The following is a 16,655-nucleotide window of genomic DNA, read 5'->3' on the forward strand; positions in this document are numbered from 1 at the left end:
ACTTGGGTTGTCCATTTTTTTTGGTGGTTATGAGTATTGATGACATGAATATTTATGTGGACATGTGTTTTTATTTCAGTCTGTTGGGTAGATACCTAGGAGTGGAAATGCTGGGTTGCATGGAAGTTTTATATTTAACTTTTTGAGAAACTGCCAAACTGTTTTCCAAAGTGGAGGCCCCATGCCAGCAATTTATGAGGGTTACTATTTCTCTCCATCTTAACAGCTCTTGTTATTGCTTGCCTTATATATTATAGCCATTATAATTGGTGTGAAATGCTATCTTGTTGTGGTGGTAATTTGCATTTCCCTAATAACTAATGGATGGTGTTGAGCATCTATTTATGTGCCCAGGACATAAATTCTAAAGGCTCCATTTGGATCATGCTTTAACTACGATGGAGGACATAAGGAGGTAAGTGGAATTCGTAGGAAAAATAATAAAGTTGTTGTGAGCTGTCCACATTATTCTGAGTTGCAGTTGTCCAGGGAACAGAGAGAAACTTGCATCTGGAACTCAGAAAAAAATTTTAGGCAGAACACAAAGATTTAGGCTCAGCTACACAAAAGGGCAGTTGAAATCATGAAACTAGATGAGTTCACTGGAAGAGAAAATGTAGAGCAAGAAGCTTGAGGAGAGAATATTTAAGAATATCTGTTTCAAAGAAATAGGTAAAGGATGGTGTACTTTAGGAGACAAAGAGAGACTGGTATTATGGATGCCATTGGCAGGAAATGTTTTTGTTTAGCTAATGCTAATATTTTATTGTACTTTTTTTGCAGTTTTCTTCACACACAAATTATTGTAATAAAATTAGCCACATTGGATATCATACATGTTATTTTATAACATATTTCCACTTAACCTTATATCATTTACATTTTTTCATGTCACTAAGTAATCCTAACATTTTTAAAAAATATATTTTTTTATTAATTTCAGAGAAGAGGAGAGAGGAAGAAGGAGATAGAAACATCAATGATGAGAGAGAATCATTGATTGGTTGCCTCGTGCACACCCCACATTGGGGATGGAATCTGCAACCTGAACATGTGCCCTTGACTGGAATCAAACCCGGCACCCTTTAGTTGGCAAGCCACTGCGTAAAACCGAGTAGGGCCAAAAAAATTTAATGGCTGCTTTTAAAGTATTCCATTGTAAATAGGTACCAGAATGAATTCATTTTTATTTTGGATCTTTAAGTTGGTTTCTTGTTTGGGGCTTTAAACACATACACAATACATCAATAAACATTCCAGAAATGAAATAAGTTGTATCGCTTATCAATGATTTTCCCAGTTTAATTCCTAGAAATTGAATTTTCTTGGTCAAAGTGTAGGAAAAAAATTTAAGGCTCTCAAATTGCCTTTCAGAAATACTTTTCTCTACCCAGTAGTGTATGAAAATAATGAGACATATATGTTGAACATAATTTTTTTTATAAATGTAAGGAAAATATGGAACATAATTATTGGAGAGGATCTGTTTTTTAAGATTGCTCTACCACCTGATGGCAATTGCCTATGAGCATTTTGCTTTTAATTTAAAAATTTTTTAAATGAAAATTGTGTATATTTAAGGTGTACGACATGATGATTTGATATATGTATCCATAGTAAAATTATTACTATAGTCAAATTTTGAAGGAACAAGGGAAAGTCAACAATAGCAAAATACCTCACAGCAGCATAGGAAGTTGAAGATTATTGACTTCGGTGACTACATATCCATTGGTGGCTGAAAAAGTAATTTCCCTTGAGGGGAGGTAACAGATACCAAGGTGTAGTTCTTAAATCCAGAATTCTATCAAATTTTTTCTTTTGTTCATTTATTTTGCTCCCTTTGAAACACTCTGTAGTTTTGAAAAAAAAATATAAGGAAAAATTTAAAAAAGCCCAACAATTTGTGCAATGTCAATTTTTGTTGTCACCACTCTTTTAATTTTCAGAAAATTTATGAGAGAGAGAGAGAGAGAGAGAGAGAGAGAGAGAGAGAGAGAGAGAGAGAGATTTGTTGTCTAACGAACTGAGCAACTGAGCTACCCACCCAGGGCTCATCACCACTCTTTTTTTCTTCCATTTTCCCCTTATCCACCCTTCCTCAGTCATTTCCTGTTTGAAAGCTTGGGTTGGAATTTTTAGACAGACAGCTTCATAAATGATGCTACAGAGATAAGTCAGGGATAGGTTACCATTGGTATAAAGAAAGAATAAGCCTTTGGATTCAGTGTGTGGACTTCCATAAATATCAAAGCTGATTTTTTGGTTTTGCGTATGGTGGGAATAGCACTTAATGTCACTGCTTGAGTCATTGAATGGATGTCTGTTGAGCTCATTAATGTCTCTCATTCAGAGAACCCTTTATGGGCATCTACTTCAGAAGTTTATTACCATTCGTGGGAAAATATTTGACCCAAATACTCTCTGCTCCCTGTGACATGGATCATAATTCTATCACAGTGAGCTGTTCCCTTTCACAACCGCAGAGCTATATAATCCAGTCATTCCAAAGACACATGAATCCTGTTATTTCTTTTATAGACTCAAACTTGAACATGAATCTCTTTTGTTTCTTTCTCCTCCTTTTTATTTCCCCATTTGAGAAATATTTTTCCCAACCCCATTTTTTAACAGGATATCTGGTCCTAAAGCTTAGTCATCTGGGAAAGTTTAGATTGTTCATAATTCTGAAAAAGAACTTCTCTAATTCTCTTGGGATGATGCATTTTTAGGAACATCTAAGAAGCCACATGGGTGACGGAGTGGATGGACTGGTTTCTTAATTTCTCTTGAATTGGATGGTTCAGATGAAGACTCCTGGTATCCTTGTACTTTATTGTGTTGGGATAATACAGTACATACATCGACTTTGGAGAAGTTGTAAGGTAAATTTACCTTATGACATTTCCCCCAAGTATTGATAGATCTCCTTTATCTCTCCCTGGAAAGAGGATCTCAAGTTCCTCCACCGTTTCTTTACACTTATCCCCGGTGACTCTTGAAATGTTTCTGGTAGAATCATGATCCAAAGGTCTGATGCTTCCAGTGGAAAAGGTTCAGGATAAAAGTAATATCTTAGTAAGTATAATTTCTATTGATTTTCTGACTCCTTCATTGAAGAAACAATGTAAAAACTGTATTATTGCAATAACAAACATCTACTGATAAATATATTTGAGAATAATTTAGTGCTCAATATATTTAAAACATACTGTAACAATCATTTTCTTATTTAAAATATTAAGTATTATTACTATGACAGTTAGACTAATAACTATTTTTTCCTTAAATTAAAAAATGTTGTCACGAACATCAGACATATCTTTGGGCTGATTTTTCATTTGTGGTACTAAATTCTGTGATGGTTTTTAACCAAGGCCATTGTGATCAGTATCTCCAATGCACAACAGAGTTTGAGGTTTTTTTTACAGTTATAGTGACTATGTAAGTTTTGAACTGATGATGGTAGAATTGTCACACTTCTTTTAACCAATGGACCTGGATTGTTCCAATGTCCATTGGTTGAGTGAAAATTGAACCCATGGGCACCCTAACTGTTATCATGGAAGCAGAAATTCTTTTCTGCATTATTTTTTTTTTGGTCATCTTTAATCTCAACATGACAACATAAAATATTTTGATTTGTTGTCTTGCATACACATTTATATTGATAGATAGAGCTCTTGGCCTGCATTACTTACTGTTTTTATCTTTTCACTTCTTTTGCCACTAACCACACATATTGCTGCATTAAGAGGCCTAGCCTTTGGACCTTGTCCTCTTCCGTTCCAGCCCACGCAGAATCAGCAGCATGATCTTTCTCAAATACTGTTGTGATGCTTTCTCCTCTATTTAAGAATAGTTAGTAACTTTCTATTGCACGTTATGTCAAATACAAACCTTCTGCCCTAAGAGTTAACATTCTCCTTTTTTTGCCCTTTCTCCTTCAGCAATCTCACTTCTCCTTGCTCTTTGGAGCAGCTCTCTGTTCCTTCCAAACCATCTGGTTGTTTTTAGCAAGGGACTTGCTTCTAACTGCTTCCTGCCTGTTTGGATATCACTCTTTGAATCACCGGGAGCCCATTGCTTCCTGAGACAGTCAATTCCATCTTTATTAACCCGAAATCAATGGTAGCATAAAGTTTTTACTGTTACCATTGTATGCATGTCAGTCTAAGGAGGCCTTCTTTCTTAGTTGTTTTGCATATGTGTGTTGTGTCTACAGTGGCACCTTTAAAAGCTGTAGGGGAAGGTTTTTATATCTGACATTCCCACATTTCCATAACCTGACCTCCCCAACCCTCATCCCAGAACCACAACCGCTCAAACTCTACCTTTGTGCACAGACATGCCTAATACATATTTGATGACTAAACTACATTCTAAATATGGAATTATTTATATGAAGAAGTGTATATACATAAGTATATACACCAGAGGATGATAATATCTCTGCCTCAGCAATGGTTCTGTGAATTTTAATTGTATGGATAGAATACAAGCCTGATCACGTGCACTCACCAACCCCATACACACACACACAGCAAAATGCCTTCATATTACCAATTGTTTAACCAAGAAAACATTACATTTTGTATATTTATATGTAATTGGTTAACTGAGACAATGTTACAATGCTGTATATCTCTCCAGACTTAGAATGACTTGGTTTTCTAAATCTGTAATGTACTATTATTTTCCAGATCCTAGAACAATTGGCATATTTAGTTCCTTACCTGTTATGTGAAATTTTAAACAAATCAGGAAAAATATTGATAGGTTTTTCTACATTTTATAAGGTAGAAGTAAGCAAATATCCTGGCATTGTTAATATAAAAGGAGACAATTATTACTTTCAAATAGCCTATGCAGCCTGACCTTTTATTAGTATCTCTAAGTTGTTAGCATCTCTAAATGTCCTTTCACTTTAAACTATTTCAAAACTGGTGTTTCCATAACAATTTTAATTGAATCTCCTGGGATGCTAGTTTAATCATGGTAATCAGCCACAGCATATAATTAGATTTCAATCAGAAAAGTTAATGCTATGTAATAACCTGAGAGTAGATGCATAAAAGTTACATCTAGGTGGGTTTCTTCTCCTGACCTCCCCCTATCCCACGCAAGTGCACTTAAAAGGTTGATAATTGACTGTAGAGAGCAGAGGTTGCTTTCACTTGTCCCACACAATGTGGAAAGTGTTGTGCAGGGCAGCTAGACTTTTCACTAAGGCCATTATGTCCCTTATGACCAATAAAAACAGACTTCTTTGTAGAATGACTGCTTAGGGGTGAGAGTGCACCCCTGGGTCATGCCGGAGACTGAAGCTCTGGGGTGTGGCTGGCATGGGTGAGGTGGGTGGCGCAGGCGAGAAGGAACAGTGGGAGGGCTCATCTATAGCCCACATGGCTCTGCTCTACGGCGTTACAGGTCCTGAATTACCAGCAGTGAATTATTCTTTCTCAGTTATTAATATTAGATTTCTTTAAAGCCTGCCTTTATGTCTTTCCATTCATCATCTATGTAATTTTAGAAGTCAAAATGCATGAGGCTCAGAGCTAATTATGCATTCTATTATGCCTTTAGATATCTGGATGAAAGTCATGTTCCAACACTCAGTCCCTTCCCTAAAACTCATTTCCACAAGTGATGATTTAATGATCTATTTACTTTAAAGGTTTGCCTTGGAGACAATGATTATCCTGGTTAGCTAGCTTGAAAGAATAGACATTTTCTCTCATGAAATATGTAACTCTTTAGAAAAATTATGTGGGCTTTGAAAATACACTTAATAAAATATGTTTTGACTATCCCCAGGTAGAGAGAACCCATTATATTATATAGCGTATCAGAGACATTGATTAACCATGGGAACCAACGAGCTGTGGAAGCAGTGTGGATGAGGGCAAATTGCAGTTTTGTTTTTCAAAGCCAGTATGTGTAATAAAAGAATGATAAAATGACAGAATTCTTAAATGTGCTGATTGCTGATCAGTTTTCCCGGATCACTGTTTTATTATTCATATCACCATATGTATCACTAGCTTGCTAGGAGCACAAACATTAGTCTTACGTATGCCTTTTAATTTGATCTCTTAATTTCCTTTTTACTCTGCAGTTTTGAACGACATCTGTCTTCAGTACTAACATCCATGACTTCTATGTATAGGTGCTCTACTTGGTTACAATAAAGAGATATGCTCCTATTATTTCTAACAGCAGAGTGCAGTATTTTGCAAGCAGAGGTTCCTTTGTGATTTAGTATACATTCATTTCCGTTAGACTGTGCTTTTTTTGAGCTCTTATAATACAGTTCAATCAAAATGTGTGCAAAACCCTTCTGCTATGAAGTTTACATTAATATTTTCTAAAACTCAAGTCAGAAATACGACTTCAACCAAGTTCTGGATTTAGTGAGAACAAAAGCAAGGTGGATGTTAGGAAGGGAAGGACTGTCTCTGTCTAGATGTCAGTCTCCACCCCGGAGCCACATTTGCGGCAGAAGATTTCCTTGTCCTGGGTCAGGAAGCCTTCCCCCACCAAGGAGACTGAGCACTTCCCACAGTTAAAGCATTCGCTGTGCCACTGACGGTCTTGAAAGCAGATAAACTTGGCACCTCTGAGACCTGTAAAAAAAATAGGAGAAAAAGAATAATCTATTCTTTCCATGAATAGATTGAGCACTCAATCAGGATCTCTTTTAGGAACTGGAGATGCAGAAAGATGACACTGAGGCAAGTAACCTCAAAAGGAATGCTGCCCCCCCCGTGCTCTGCATCCGTCTGGGACTGTCACCCAGGCAACAGGTTCCTCTGATGAGATCCAGTCTGATTCCCAGTGAAAACTTCCCATTATCTACACAAGTAGGTAGAATTTGGATATAAAAAGCACATAATTTTGGAAGCAGATAAGGACTGCTAAGACAGATAAGGAAATACAATGTAGTGCACTGGGAATAGATACTCAAATAAGATATCTTTCTCTTTTCTCTTGTTGTGCCTTTGTTTTCTTAGAGGCAATATTAGGATAAAATAAAATAAAATTGTACTTCATAGCCTGATGTCTGATGTTTTGATGACTTTTAGTTCTCCTCCTCCTTTTTCCATGTTTAAATTTTACTTAGGACAAAGTTCTATGCTCATATTGTGGTCTGGGATACAATTTCCAAAAGCCCCAAATCTAGAACTTTATCCAGATTATCATGCAGCTAGCCTAACATGATGACCTCATTACCTTGCCCAGAGACAACTTCAGCCTGTGACAAAGATCTGTGGATCTGATCACTCTAAGACCATGTTATCCCATGATTAGCTCCTAAGAAGAGCCTTGTCAGCTGCCACCACTTGGGCCTCACTTGAGCCATGGTGTTTGAAGAAAGGTAGAATTTGAGTCTTCATACTATCTCTATATCCCTAATATGAATCCAAGGCACACAGTTCAAGGAATTGGTTTTGAGGAGTTGTAGAAAAGGAGAAAGGTCTAGGGATTGGTAAGGGGTTGGAATATCCCTAAGCCTGGGTCTTTATTTATTTGCCAAGTTTTTTTCAAGTGACCTTAGGACTGTGAACTTCCTGTGATTTATATCATAGAATGAGGCTAAAATAGTTCATGTGCTTATTCACATATAATTTCCAAATAGTCCATTTGGGATGGTGAAGCAAAAAGAGTGAATAAGCATTCTATTTCAGATAAACTCTCCTTAATATTATAACGAACTTTTATTTCCACTCTAGAAACATTATTTGATGTCTTTACATACAATTTACCAGTTCATAGAAACATTTATATAAAATTTTTCTACTTTCCTTGATTAAATAAATTTATAGCTTGTTACTTATGGTGCTATCATCATTTTCTAATAAGAGTAAATCAATAATGAACCAATTAATTCTTTTAATGTTATCCAAAACATTGACAAGATGATTGTAAGAATGATGTTCTCGATAAATGTAAATCATCTCGGTTCATAAAACTAATTATTACACATCTAGCATTTTGATGCTCATGAGTTTTTCTTGAGTTTATTAGTAAGCCTGTACAGTGGCAAATGTAAAAACAAGTCTAGAATTTTACAAAGAGGGGAAAAATAGGAGTATCTGGTAGCAGGAATTTAAGAAGGGCCTAACTGATCCTGTGATGTTTATAAATTGTTTCAACTTTAGATATGCTTATGCCCTCAGGTCATGAGGGTCATCTGCAGTAAGAGACTCATCCAGGAAACAGGTCTCCAGCACTTGTTTTTATCTGGCTTCATTTACTCCTGAAAATTCAGTAAAATAAGAACTAACATTGATTGAACATTTAAAGATGAACCCATCAATATTCTAAGCCCTTTACATGTATTACTTCATATAACGCTCGCCTCACCTTCATGGGGAAGATGTTATCACCAACCCTACTTTGCATACAGAAATTGACAGAGAGGTTCAACTCTTTGCCCAAATCACCGTTAGTAAGTGGCAGATCTGGATTTAATCCAAGGCCATCTAGTTTCAGAGCCTATGTATGCTCTTCACTCCACTAAATTAAGCCTGAATTTATCTTTTGTAAAAAAACATAACCTGAAACATTAGCATCCCTTTCTGAAGAAATCATAATATTTGAAACCCCTTTTAGTTAAAATAAACATAAATGAAAGAAAGTTAAGATGTAATCCTGCTCAATGCCTTATTTTGAAAATAAGGCCAATGAGGACCTCAGAGGTGAATTGTTTACTCACTTTCACACAATAGTGAGGAGCAGAGGCAAGACTAAGGTATGTAATTTACTCTCTAGTCCAAAGTACTTTGCACTACATCAAGCTGCTTTATTTATCCCCAAAAGTTTGAAAGGTTAGTCTTATCTTAGAGGAGGAAAAAATATATTTTTACATTGAGTTTGTTCAGATGACTCAAATTCGTTGTGATGGGATTAAAATTTTTCACCAGATGCCTTAGAGATTTAGTTAATATAAAATAGTATTTTTAAAACATTATAACATAGTTCCTTACAAGTGATATATTGTTTGCTTGAATGTGCAACTTTCAGAAGATATGATAGTATAAGAATTCTCTATCGGATGTTAGTTCAAATAGCTCAATTTAAAAGAAGCACTACTCTAGGATTTATATATAATAAATATAAGAATTAGACAAAAATATTAAAGCAAGTTGAAAGTTTAGTACCTAGTATCTCTCAGTCACAGAGCTAAAAGGAGATGAAGTTAATTATCAAAAGATGGGTTATTCCAAATTAAATAGATAATCTTGGATTACTTTTGGGTCAAATCTCTGGTTTCTGATCATCCTTACTTAATATTCAGAACACTGTGGTTTCTCTGTCTGAACCTTAAAAAGCTGAGCTCAGTGATCAACGTGCTACAATTCATCAGAAAAAAATTTCCTAGACACATGAATCTGTTATGGATCAGAACTGAAACTCATCAAGTTCAGGGCTTGTGTAGGCTCTTTACAAACTAGTATTGGCCAATTGGGTTCCCCAAAAGTTTTCAAATCCATTTTGAGTTGTGTAATTTTCTAATATTCTCATGGAAGCCCCCCATTTTTTTCTGACTAGTTCAAGAAAAGTGTTCTAGAATAAGTCAACTGTATCTGTTGGTTTGTGATGGCAGACTCCACTAAGGAGATTTTGGAGCTCCAGGTACTATTGCATTGCTGTAAGACCCATTTTCTAGGTAAAATCAGAGAAGATAATGGCCTTTTCTCCTGACTTCAGGAGTTGTCAGATGTGTAAAAGGCAGGAAAGTAGAGTGGTTAAGAGTCTAACCTTTGGAGCCTGATTGTATGGAATTGCCAAAGCAAGGCCTTGAAAGGGCTGACAGGTGACATAGCTGAGTGATGAAAACAAGGTGTGAGGAACAGAGAGGACATGCCCTACACAACGAGGCAGCAGCTTAGTTCCATGTAACAGTGACCTAGCTCTGGAATGTAAGGGCAGTCAACTCACCTGGGTAGGATTTTACATTACACATTACATTATATTACATAACATTACACATTACATTACATTGTTTCCAAACATGTGCAGGCCAGACAAAACATGGATGCTGGCCAGACGTAGCCTGAGGACCAGTGTGAGATTGTGAAAAGCCTGGTGCCCCACATAGATGAGCAGGACTGTGCTCCGAGTACCAGGTAACACTCTCTCCCTGCTTGCAAGTCAATGAAAGCCTGCTACGCTGGGTGTGCAGCACAACTGTTTTCTTCCTTTAAAGATTCATGAAGATTCAACTTTTATTTTGTGAAACATTTGAAGATGGAGGAGAAAGAGAGGGATACAATAATCTTTAATTCCATGTTACATAAACTGAACTAAAATCCTATATAATAAAAGGGTAATATGCAAATTGACCCTAATGGTGGAACAACCAGAAATGACCAGGCACTATGACATGCACTGACCACCAGGGAGAAAACGCTCAATGCAGGAGCTGCCCCTTGGTGGTCAATGTGCTCCCACAGGGGGAGCTCTGCTCAGCCACAAGCTGGGCTGACGGCTGGGAGCACAGAGGCAGTGGCAGGAGCCTCTTCTACCTCCTCGGCAGTGCTAAGGATGTCCGACTGCGGCTTAGGTGGGCCTAAGCCGCAGTTGGACATCACCCGAGGGCTCCCAGGCTATCAGAGGGATGATGTCCAACTGCCAGCTTAGTTCTGAGGGGTCCCGGGCTGTGAGTGAGTACAGGCCAGGCTGAGGGACCCCTCCAAGTGCATGAATTTTCATGCACCGGGACTCTAGTATGAAATATTATCTAAGAATACTAGACATGGGGAGTTCTGCCACATCATTCAGTGACTGTAAATTACCTAGCAGAGTGATGGTGGGGCTTCTCAGGGGCCGTGCTAGCTTTAGTTCTTTTACTACAGGGTAAGCATTTTAGAAGGGTCTCTGAGGAAAAGGTAATGCTTTGTTTGTTGCCTTGAAAATCTATTTAACACAGATTGATTTACTACTTATGTTATTTTCAAACATGCCACGTGTACTTTGTTTCTTCAGCAGAACACTATCTGGTTTTATTTCATCTATTCATAATTAAAACTTAATGCAAGGGAAAAGAGGAAAAAATAGAATAATACATTTGTTAGAAACATCTTAAAATGAAGTTTAATTAATTCGTAACCTATGATACCCTAATTAGTACAGCTTTGGATTTCGGTACAATACTTACATTTAATTAAAACATTTTCCATTTTTAAGGCCCTTTCATCCTTGTTTGGAATTAAGCAGGATTTTTATTTTCAAATATCCCTTCCTTCCACTCGAATCCTTAAAGGTCCTGCTCAGACCAGGACTCCTCATGAAGGTCTCTCTATGTCTCAGTTCACCCTGTTCTCCTCTTCCTCTGAACTATTCCTTTATTGAGAGTTAGTACCATTACATTTAGAATTAATAATCCTCTATAGCAAGGGTGGGGAACCCTTTTTCTGCCAAGAGCCATTTGGATATTTATAACATCATTCAAGGGCCATATAAAATTATCAACTTAAAAATTAGCCTGCTCTATTTGGTCAAACATTTAATTAACTCACCCCTAATGCCTTGACAGGGCCAAACCAAATGATTTCATTGGCCTGATACCAAATAATTTCACAGGCCTCTAGAGTATAGTTATCCTGATTATAATATATATTTGCCTAGAAGGATCTGTGTAATAGTTCTGCTTATGTATTTTGTGTTTATCTAGAAAAAGAAACATAAGGGAAAGATTACCTTTTTTTTATTTTCAGAGTGAACTATATAGCATTTATGTAGCCATAACTGTCTCATGTAAGGACTGTATTCAACTAAAGAACTCACCAGTAATGGGTTTGGCGCAGGCTACACACTTTTTGGCATAAAGATGGTTGTAGCAGTCCAAGCAGAATGGATAATCATCTCTGGACATAAACTCTTCATCACAGAGCTCTTTCCTGCAGCCGCTACACAGAAAACACTCTTTATGCCATGGCTGGTCATGAAATGTTATCCAACCTGAAGTTATCACCTGCCAAAGGATCACAAAAAAAGGTAATGACCGTGGGAGCTGTAAGAATTCAGACCTTTTGTGATGCTCTTCTATGTCCACAGGTGATTCGTTGGGCTACTTGATCATTTTGTGTCAGGCTGTCCTTTTTCTAAGATTTTTTGGGGGATGGATATGAGAAGCAAAAGGCTATAGGGATATGAACTGGTGATACATATCCTAATTTTTCTACCATAATGGAACAGAAAGGAAACAGGGATATAATGGATCCAGAAAAAAGAAAAAGAAGTCAGCTATTGATTTCATTTCTTATCTTTCTATGACTTTCTTGTTGGTCTTCAAAGATCTGCCATTAGATCTAAAATATTTTCTATGCTCTGTTCTTATTTCCATGTTTACCTTTTAAGGATGCTGAATAAAAAGCTTTTTTCCTGAAGGCTTTCCTCCAGGCTCAAGAATATCCAGCAGTAACAGCCCTGAATGGAATGGATAAGCACCATCATCTGTTAGTAATGAGCTAAACTTAAGTGTTCTTTCGGTCTTCAGCCCTGTGCTAAGGGATGGCCTCTTCTTACTATTCTCAACATACCTACACAGTAGGGACTATTATCTTTCCCCTTTATGAGATGAGCAAGTACTTGGGGTTAGAGTGGTTGTTCCTTGCCAGGGACACACAGAGCTAGCATTCAAACCTGCACAATCTGATCCCAGAGCCCATGTGCTTAAACATTAATACAATACTGAGGTAAGATAACTTTGCAATGGTAAACAGTTGATAAGTCCTTGTTGAATGATTGAATAAACTCCAATGGAAAAAGTGTTTGGAAAGCAATTCCAATATTGTATCTAGCACAAATGGTATACTGTGGGCAACAGTGTAAGTTTTCAGCGTTAAGGCTCTAAGAGCACTGGTTGTACATTGATGTGTGATGTGCTAGAATTTTTTCAGAGATGGTTATCATTCCTCCATAATATACTTTTTTTTCTATACCAGTTGAATCCTTGGTTCTACTTTTTAAAAGGCAGAGACATCTTTCTTTGGGATAATATAGGTAAAAACTTGTGTAGCAATTTTTAAGTCATAGAACCTTTCAGAATCATGGCTATTGACCTGCAGTAGCTGTGGAACTTGGAATGTGTTCATGTAAATATTTTATATTGTAAGTGGTTCATTATAAGACAGTGGTTCTCAACCTTCCTAATGCCGCGACCCTTGAATACAGTTCCTCATGTTGTGGTGACCCCCAATTTCATTGTTACAAATTGAACATAATTAAGGCATAATGATTAATCACAAAAACAATATGTAATTATATATGTGTTTTCTGATGGTCTGTGAAAGGGTTGTTCGACCCCCAAAGGGGTTGCGACCCACAGGTTGAGAACCGCTGTCTTATAATGACTGAAGCAATGTTGTAGCTGAGATGGTTCTTGTAACCTTTGTATTTCAATGAAGTAGATAAGCCATTAAAATGTTATTTGCCTGTGATAGAGGGTTTTAAAATGATTATTCTAAAGATGTTTTAAAATATAACAAAAATACCTTAAAAATTAAAGGTATTATGAAGAAAAGTTATTTTTCCTAAGGGGAAAAAAGTACACTATTCTAAATAAGTAAATGGGAAACATGATGGTGTGTGTGAACACAAGCAATTTAAAATACTCCCTACTGGCTTTAAATGCCTTAGAGCAGGCACAGCAGAATTCAAGATCCCTTTGATTTGTTTGGTCAAATGATTAGCAGGCAATGCTTAAAAGATTCAAACTTGAAAAAATGTGTTCACAGCAAAGTAAAACTTGAAATGTACAGCAAAGACTGTTTAATTAGGGAGAAGACCCTCTGGGGCATTAAAACAGATTGCTTGTGATCATGTTCCTTTTGAAGAGGCAGGTGGGCTAAAATGAAGTCTAATATCTAAGCTTAGTTTTTGCCACTGATTGATGCCAGGATTTAGATCAAGTTTCTTCTCTGACAAAGTGGAGGCAATAATGATTTTACATTCAGTAGATGACAGCCGATAAATTGCAGAATCGTCTATTTGAACCTTGAGAAGTTTGAATTCAAAGCACTTGTAGTTTGAGGTTACTTGCTGTTGGGTAGAAAATAAAATTTAGTTTCACAAAATAAAATTTATGAAAAAACTTCTAAGAGCCTGATTGACAAGTAGTTTTTGCCTAATTTTTAAAAAATATTTGTTCTTTGGTTAGATAGAAACGAATTGTTTTTCTTCAGATTGGATCATTTTGATGAGAAACGTTTATATCTGGCTTTCCTTAAAGGATTTATGGCTTAAAAAATTAAATAGAAAATAATCTGGCTTGTCATGATCTGTCTACTATCCAATATAAACATTTTATAAATTTTTAGTGACTTCAAACCATGTCCTAAATATAGGACAGGTTCCTATAACCTGGGAAATGCCAGAGGTTTGGCCCCAGACAGCGCTCAACAGCTGATGTACTAGAGAAGTTCCTTTCTTGAATCTTTACAGTATTCTAATGAACTTTATATTGTGTGCCCAATCAATGACATTAAGATAATTCCCATAAGTCTTATTACTATTTTAGAGTAAATCTTTAAGAAACAGCCAAAAAATGGTCAACTTCACTGCCCCTCAAAATAGTGAGATAAATCTATTCATTTTTATTTCGGGTATCTGTTTCTAAATGTGTCATTGACTCTGACAATTTTTCGGAGCTTCACATGTCACAGGGTCATAGGGTCTGACTATTGCTTTTGAAGTCATTTTCCAAGTCAGTGTCTCTGGTAGCGTAATGGAAGTCTCCAGATATAAGATGTCATGTTCTATCTTTTGTAAGTTTCAGACATCATTATAGTGTAATTTAAGAATTATAACTTAGGGGTTTATTGATGCCACCTCAAATGCAGTAGTAGTATTTTAAATATACCTAGAAAATTACTGTGTGTGTTTGTATGCATGTATGTTTATTTATGCATTTGTAGAAAGTAGTAATGAGACTTCTAGCTTTCCAGATGCAATAATACAAGAGGTCTTAAGATATCTGCCAAAGTAGCCCATATATCAAAAGTGTTGAGAAATCACTGTAGTAATCCAATGTATTTTCATGATTCAGCTTTCTCATCACAATTTATAGTGCTATTTTAAACTTATGATGCCTCAGGGTCAAGGATTTCTTCAAGAACATCAATATATATTTTATAGACTACAGACAGGTTTTGTAAAGGTGACAGAGATGAGCGACTTTTTCACAAAAGAAGCTTAGAGGATAAAAAGAGAATTGGGCAAAGTCTACTCGAAAAAAAAAATGACCTTTTTTTTCTTTTGGAAAATATGTTTGGAATGAATATCAAAGTTAAAGGAAGTGAAGGCCGCCACACAAAGGTCTTAGTCTTCTGTCTTTTTATTTAATGAATTTCCCTAATGATCTCCCTTGAGCCTCCCTATCTACTCTTTAGAAACATAAAAGCTTCAAACGAGAAGGCATTTGTATTGCTGAGACATAATGTGAGGAGTTAAAACATCTTGTTTAAATTGGTTCACTTCATCACTCTGTGAGACAAACCCATATTTCTCTGCAATGAAATAGATAAAAAATTATTTTCTTTGCAATATTTTGTTCAAAGGGAGGTGTGTGTTCTCTACTAGAATACATGAAATTAGAGGAAAGCAGTGAATGGAAGTGGAATTTCAAGTCACTTGAGATGTTGGAATATTAAATTAATGTTCTGGGTGGAATTTTATGGTGAGAAAAATAGATGACCATCCTCAATGCGACAGGTAGAGCTTTGGACATGTTGGAATTCACACTAAAGACAAATGTAACCTGGTAGTATCAGTTCACTTCCACTATATAGTACAGCTAAAAGGCAGTGGTCTGGAAGATTCCCCAAACTTTATCCTCTTTAGATAATTACCTTCTTACAAAAGTTGCAGTAGTGAGCAAACTCCTTCTGAAAACACCGCACACAGTAATTGCCACTCTCTTTGGAAATCAAAGGTTTAGTTCCTATTGGCTGTCGGCAATGCTCACACACAAAACAGGTTTCATGCCAGTAGTTTCCCTTAAATTCCATTTTGCGGGAACCTGTACCCCAAAATTAATAACCTGTTAGTACAAATCAAGCATAACTTTATAGCCTTTTAAGCAAAGATATGTCAAATTATTTAAAATATATATTTTAAAGTGATAAATTAATTATCCTTATAAAAATAATGTTTTGTTGGCTTCCAAAATATTTATCTGGGGAATAAAAAGTAAATAGAGTTCAGACATGATGACGGTTAGTCACTCTTTTGCTGAAAACTCTTATGCTTTGGAAGCTACAATTTTGAAACGTCAAAGTGTTATAAGTAGAGACTCTGAAAGGCTGCATGTAGTTTAGATAAATTGGGCCATAATCATCCTTACAGGACTTTTAGGAATGCCAAGGGCACAAACTCATAGGATTGATGTTGTGCAGTTATGATCAACTAGAAAATATTTGAATCCATAATAAGAAAATAAGAGAGTCATGTTCTTATGCTGCTGTCTATACGGATTGAGAAGAGGGTCAAAATCATAGCGAATTAGTGCTTGCCTAAACGTGTAAGGGATCCACGTAATCTATTGATTACGTGGATCCTTGTTTTCCCTAAGAGAGAACAAAACTGCCATTGGTTATATCTAGGACAGGGTGTGTAATGCTCTGTTAGCATTATTGGTAAAGATTTTA

The 16,655-nt window shown here is 36.3% G+C and overlaps 1 protein-coding gene across 1 annotated transcript in view; it reads right to left on the reverse strand.

The window, feature by feature from the left end:
* Window positions 1-3,148: 3,148 nt before the first annotated feature.
* FHL5 (four and a half LIM domains 5) overlaps window positions 3,149-16,655 on the reverse strand; it is a 35,748-nt gene continuing 22,241 nt past the window's right edge. Inside the window, exons 5-7 of the mRNA XM_059700900.1 lie at window positions 15,858-16,027; window positions 11,794-11,980; window positions 3,149-6,626 (exon numbers count right to left, since the gene is read on the reverse strand). Of these exons, the coding sequence (XP_059556883.1) occupies window positions 6,463-6,626; window positions 11,794-11,980; window positions 15,858-16,027 (521 nt within the window). The 3' untranslated portion in view covers window positions 3,149-6,462. The remainder of the gene's footprint in view (window positions 6,627-11,793; window positions 11,981-15,857; window positions 16,028-16,655) is intronic.

The sequence above is a fragment of the Myotis daubentonii genome, chromosome 6, assembly GCF_963259705.1.
Source record: "Myotis daubentonii chromosome 6, mMyoDau2.1, whole genome shotgun sequence".
NCBI lineage: Eukaryota > Metazoa > Chordata > Mammalia > Chiroptera > Vespertilionidae > Myotis > Myotis daubentonii.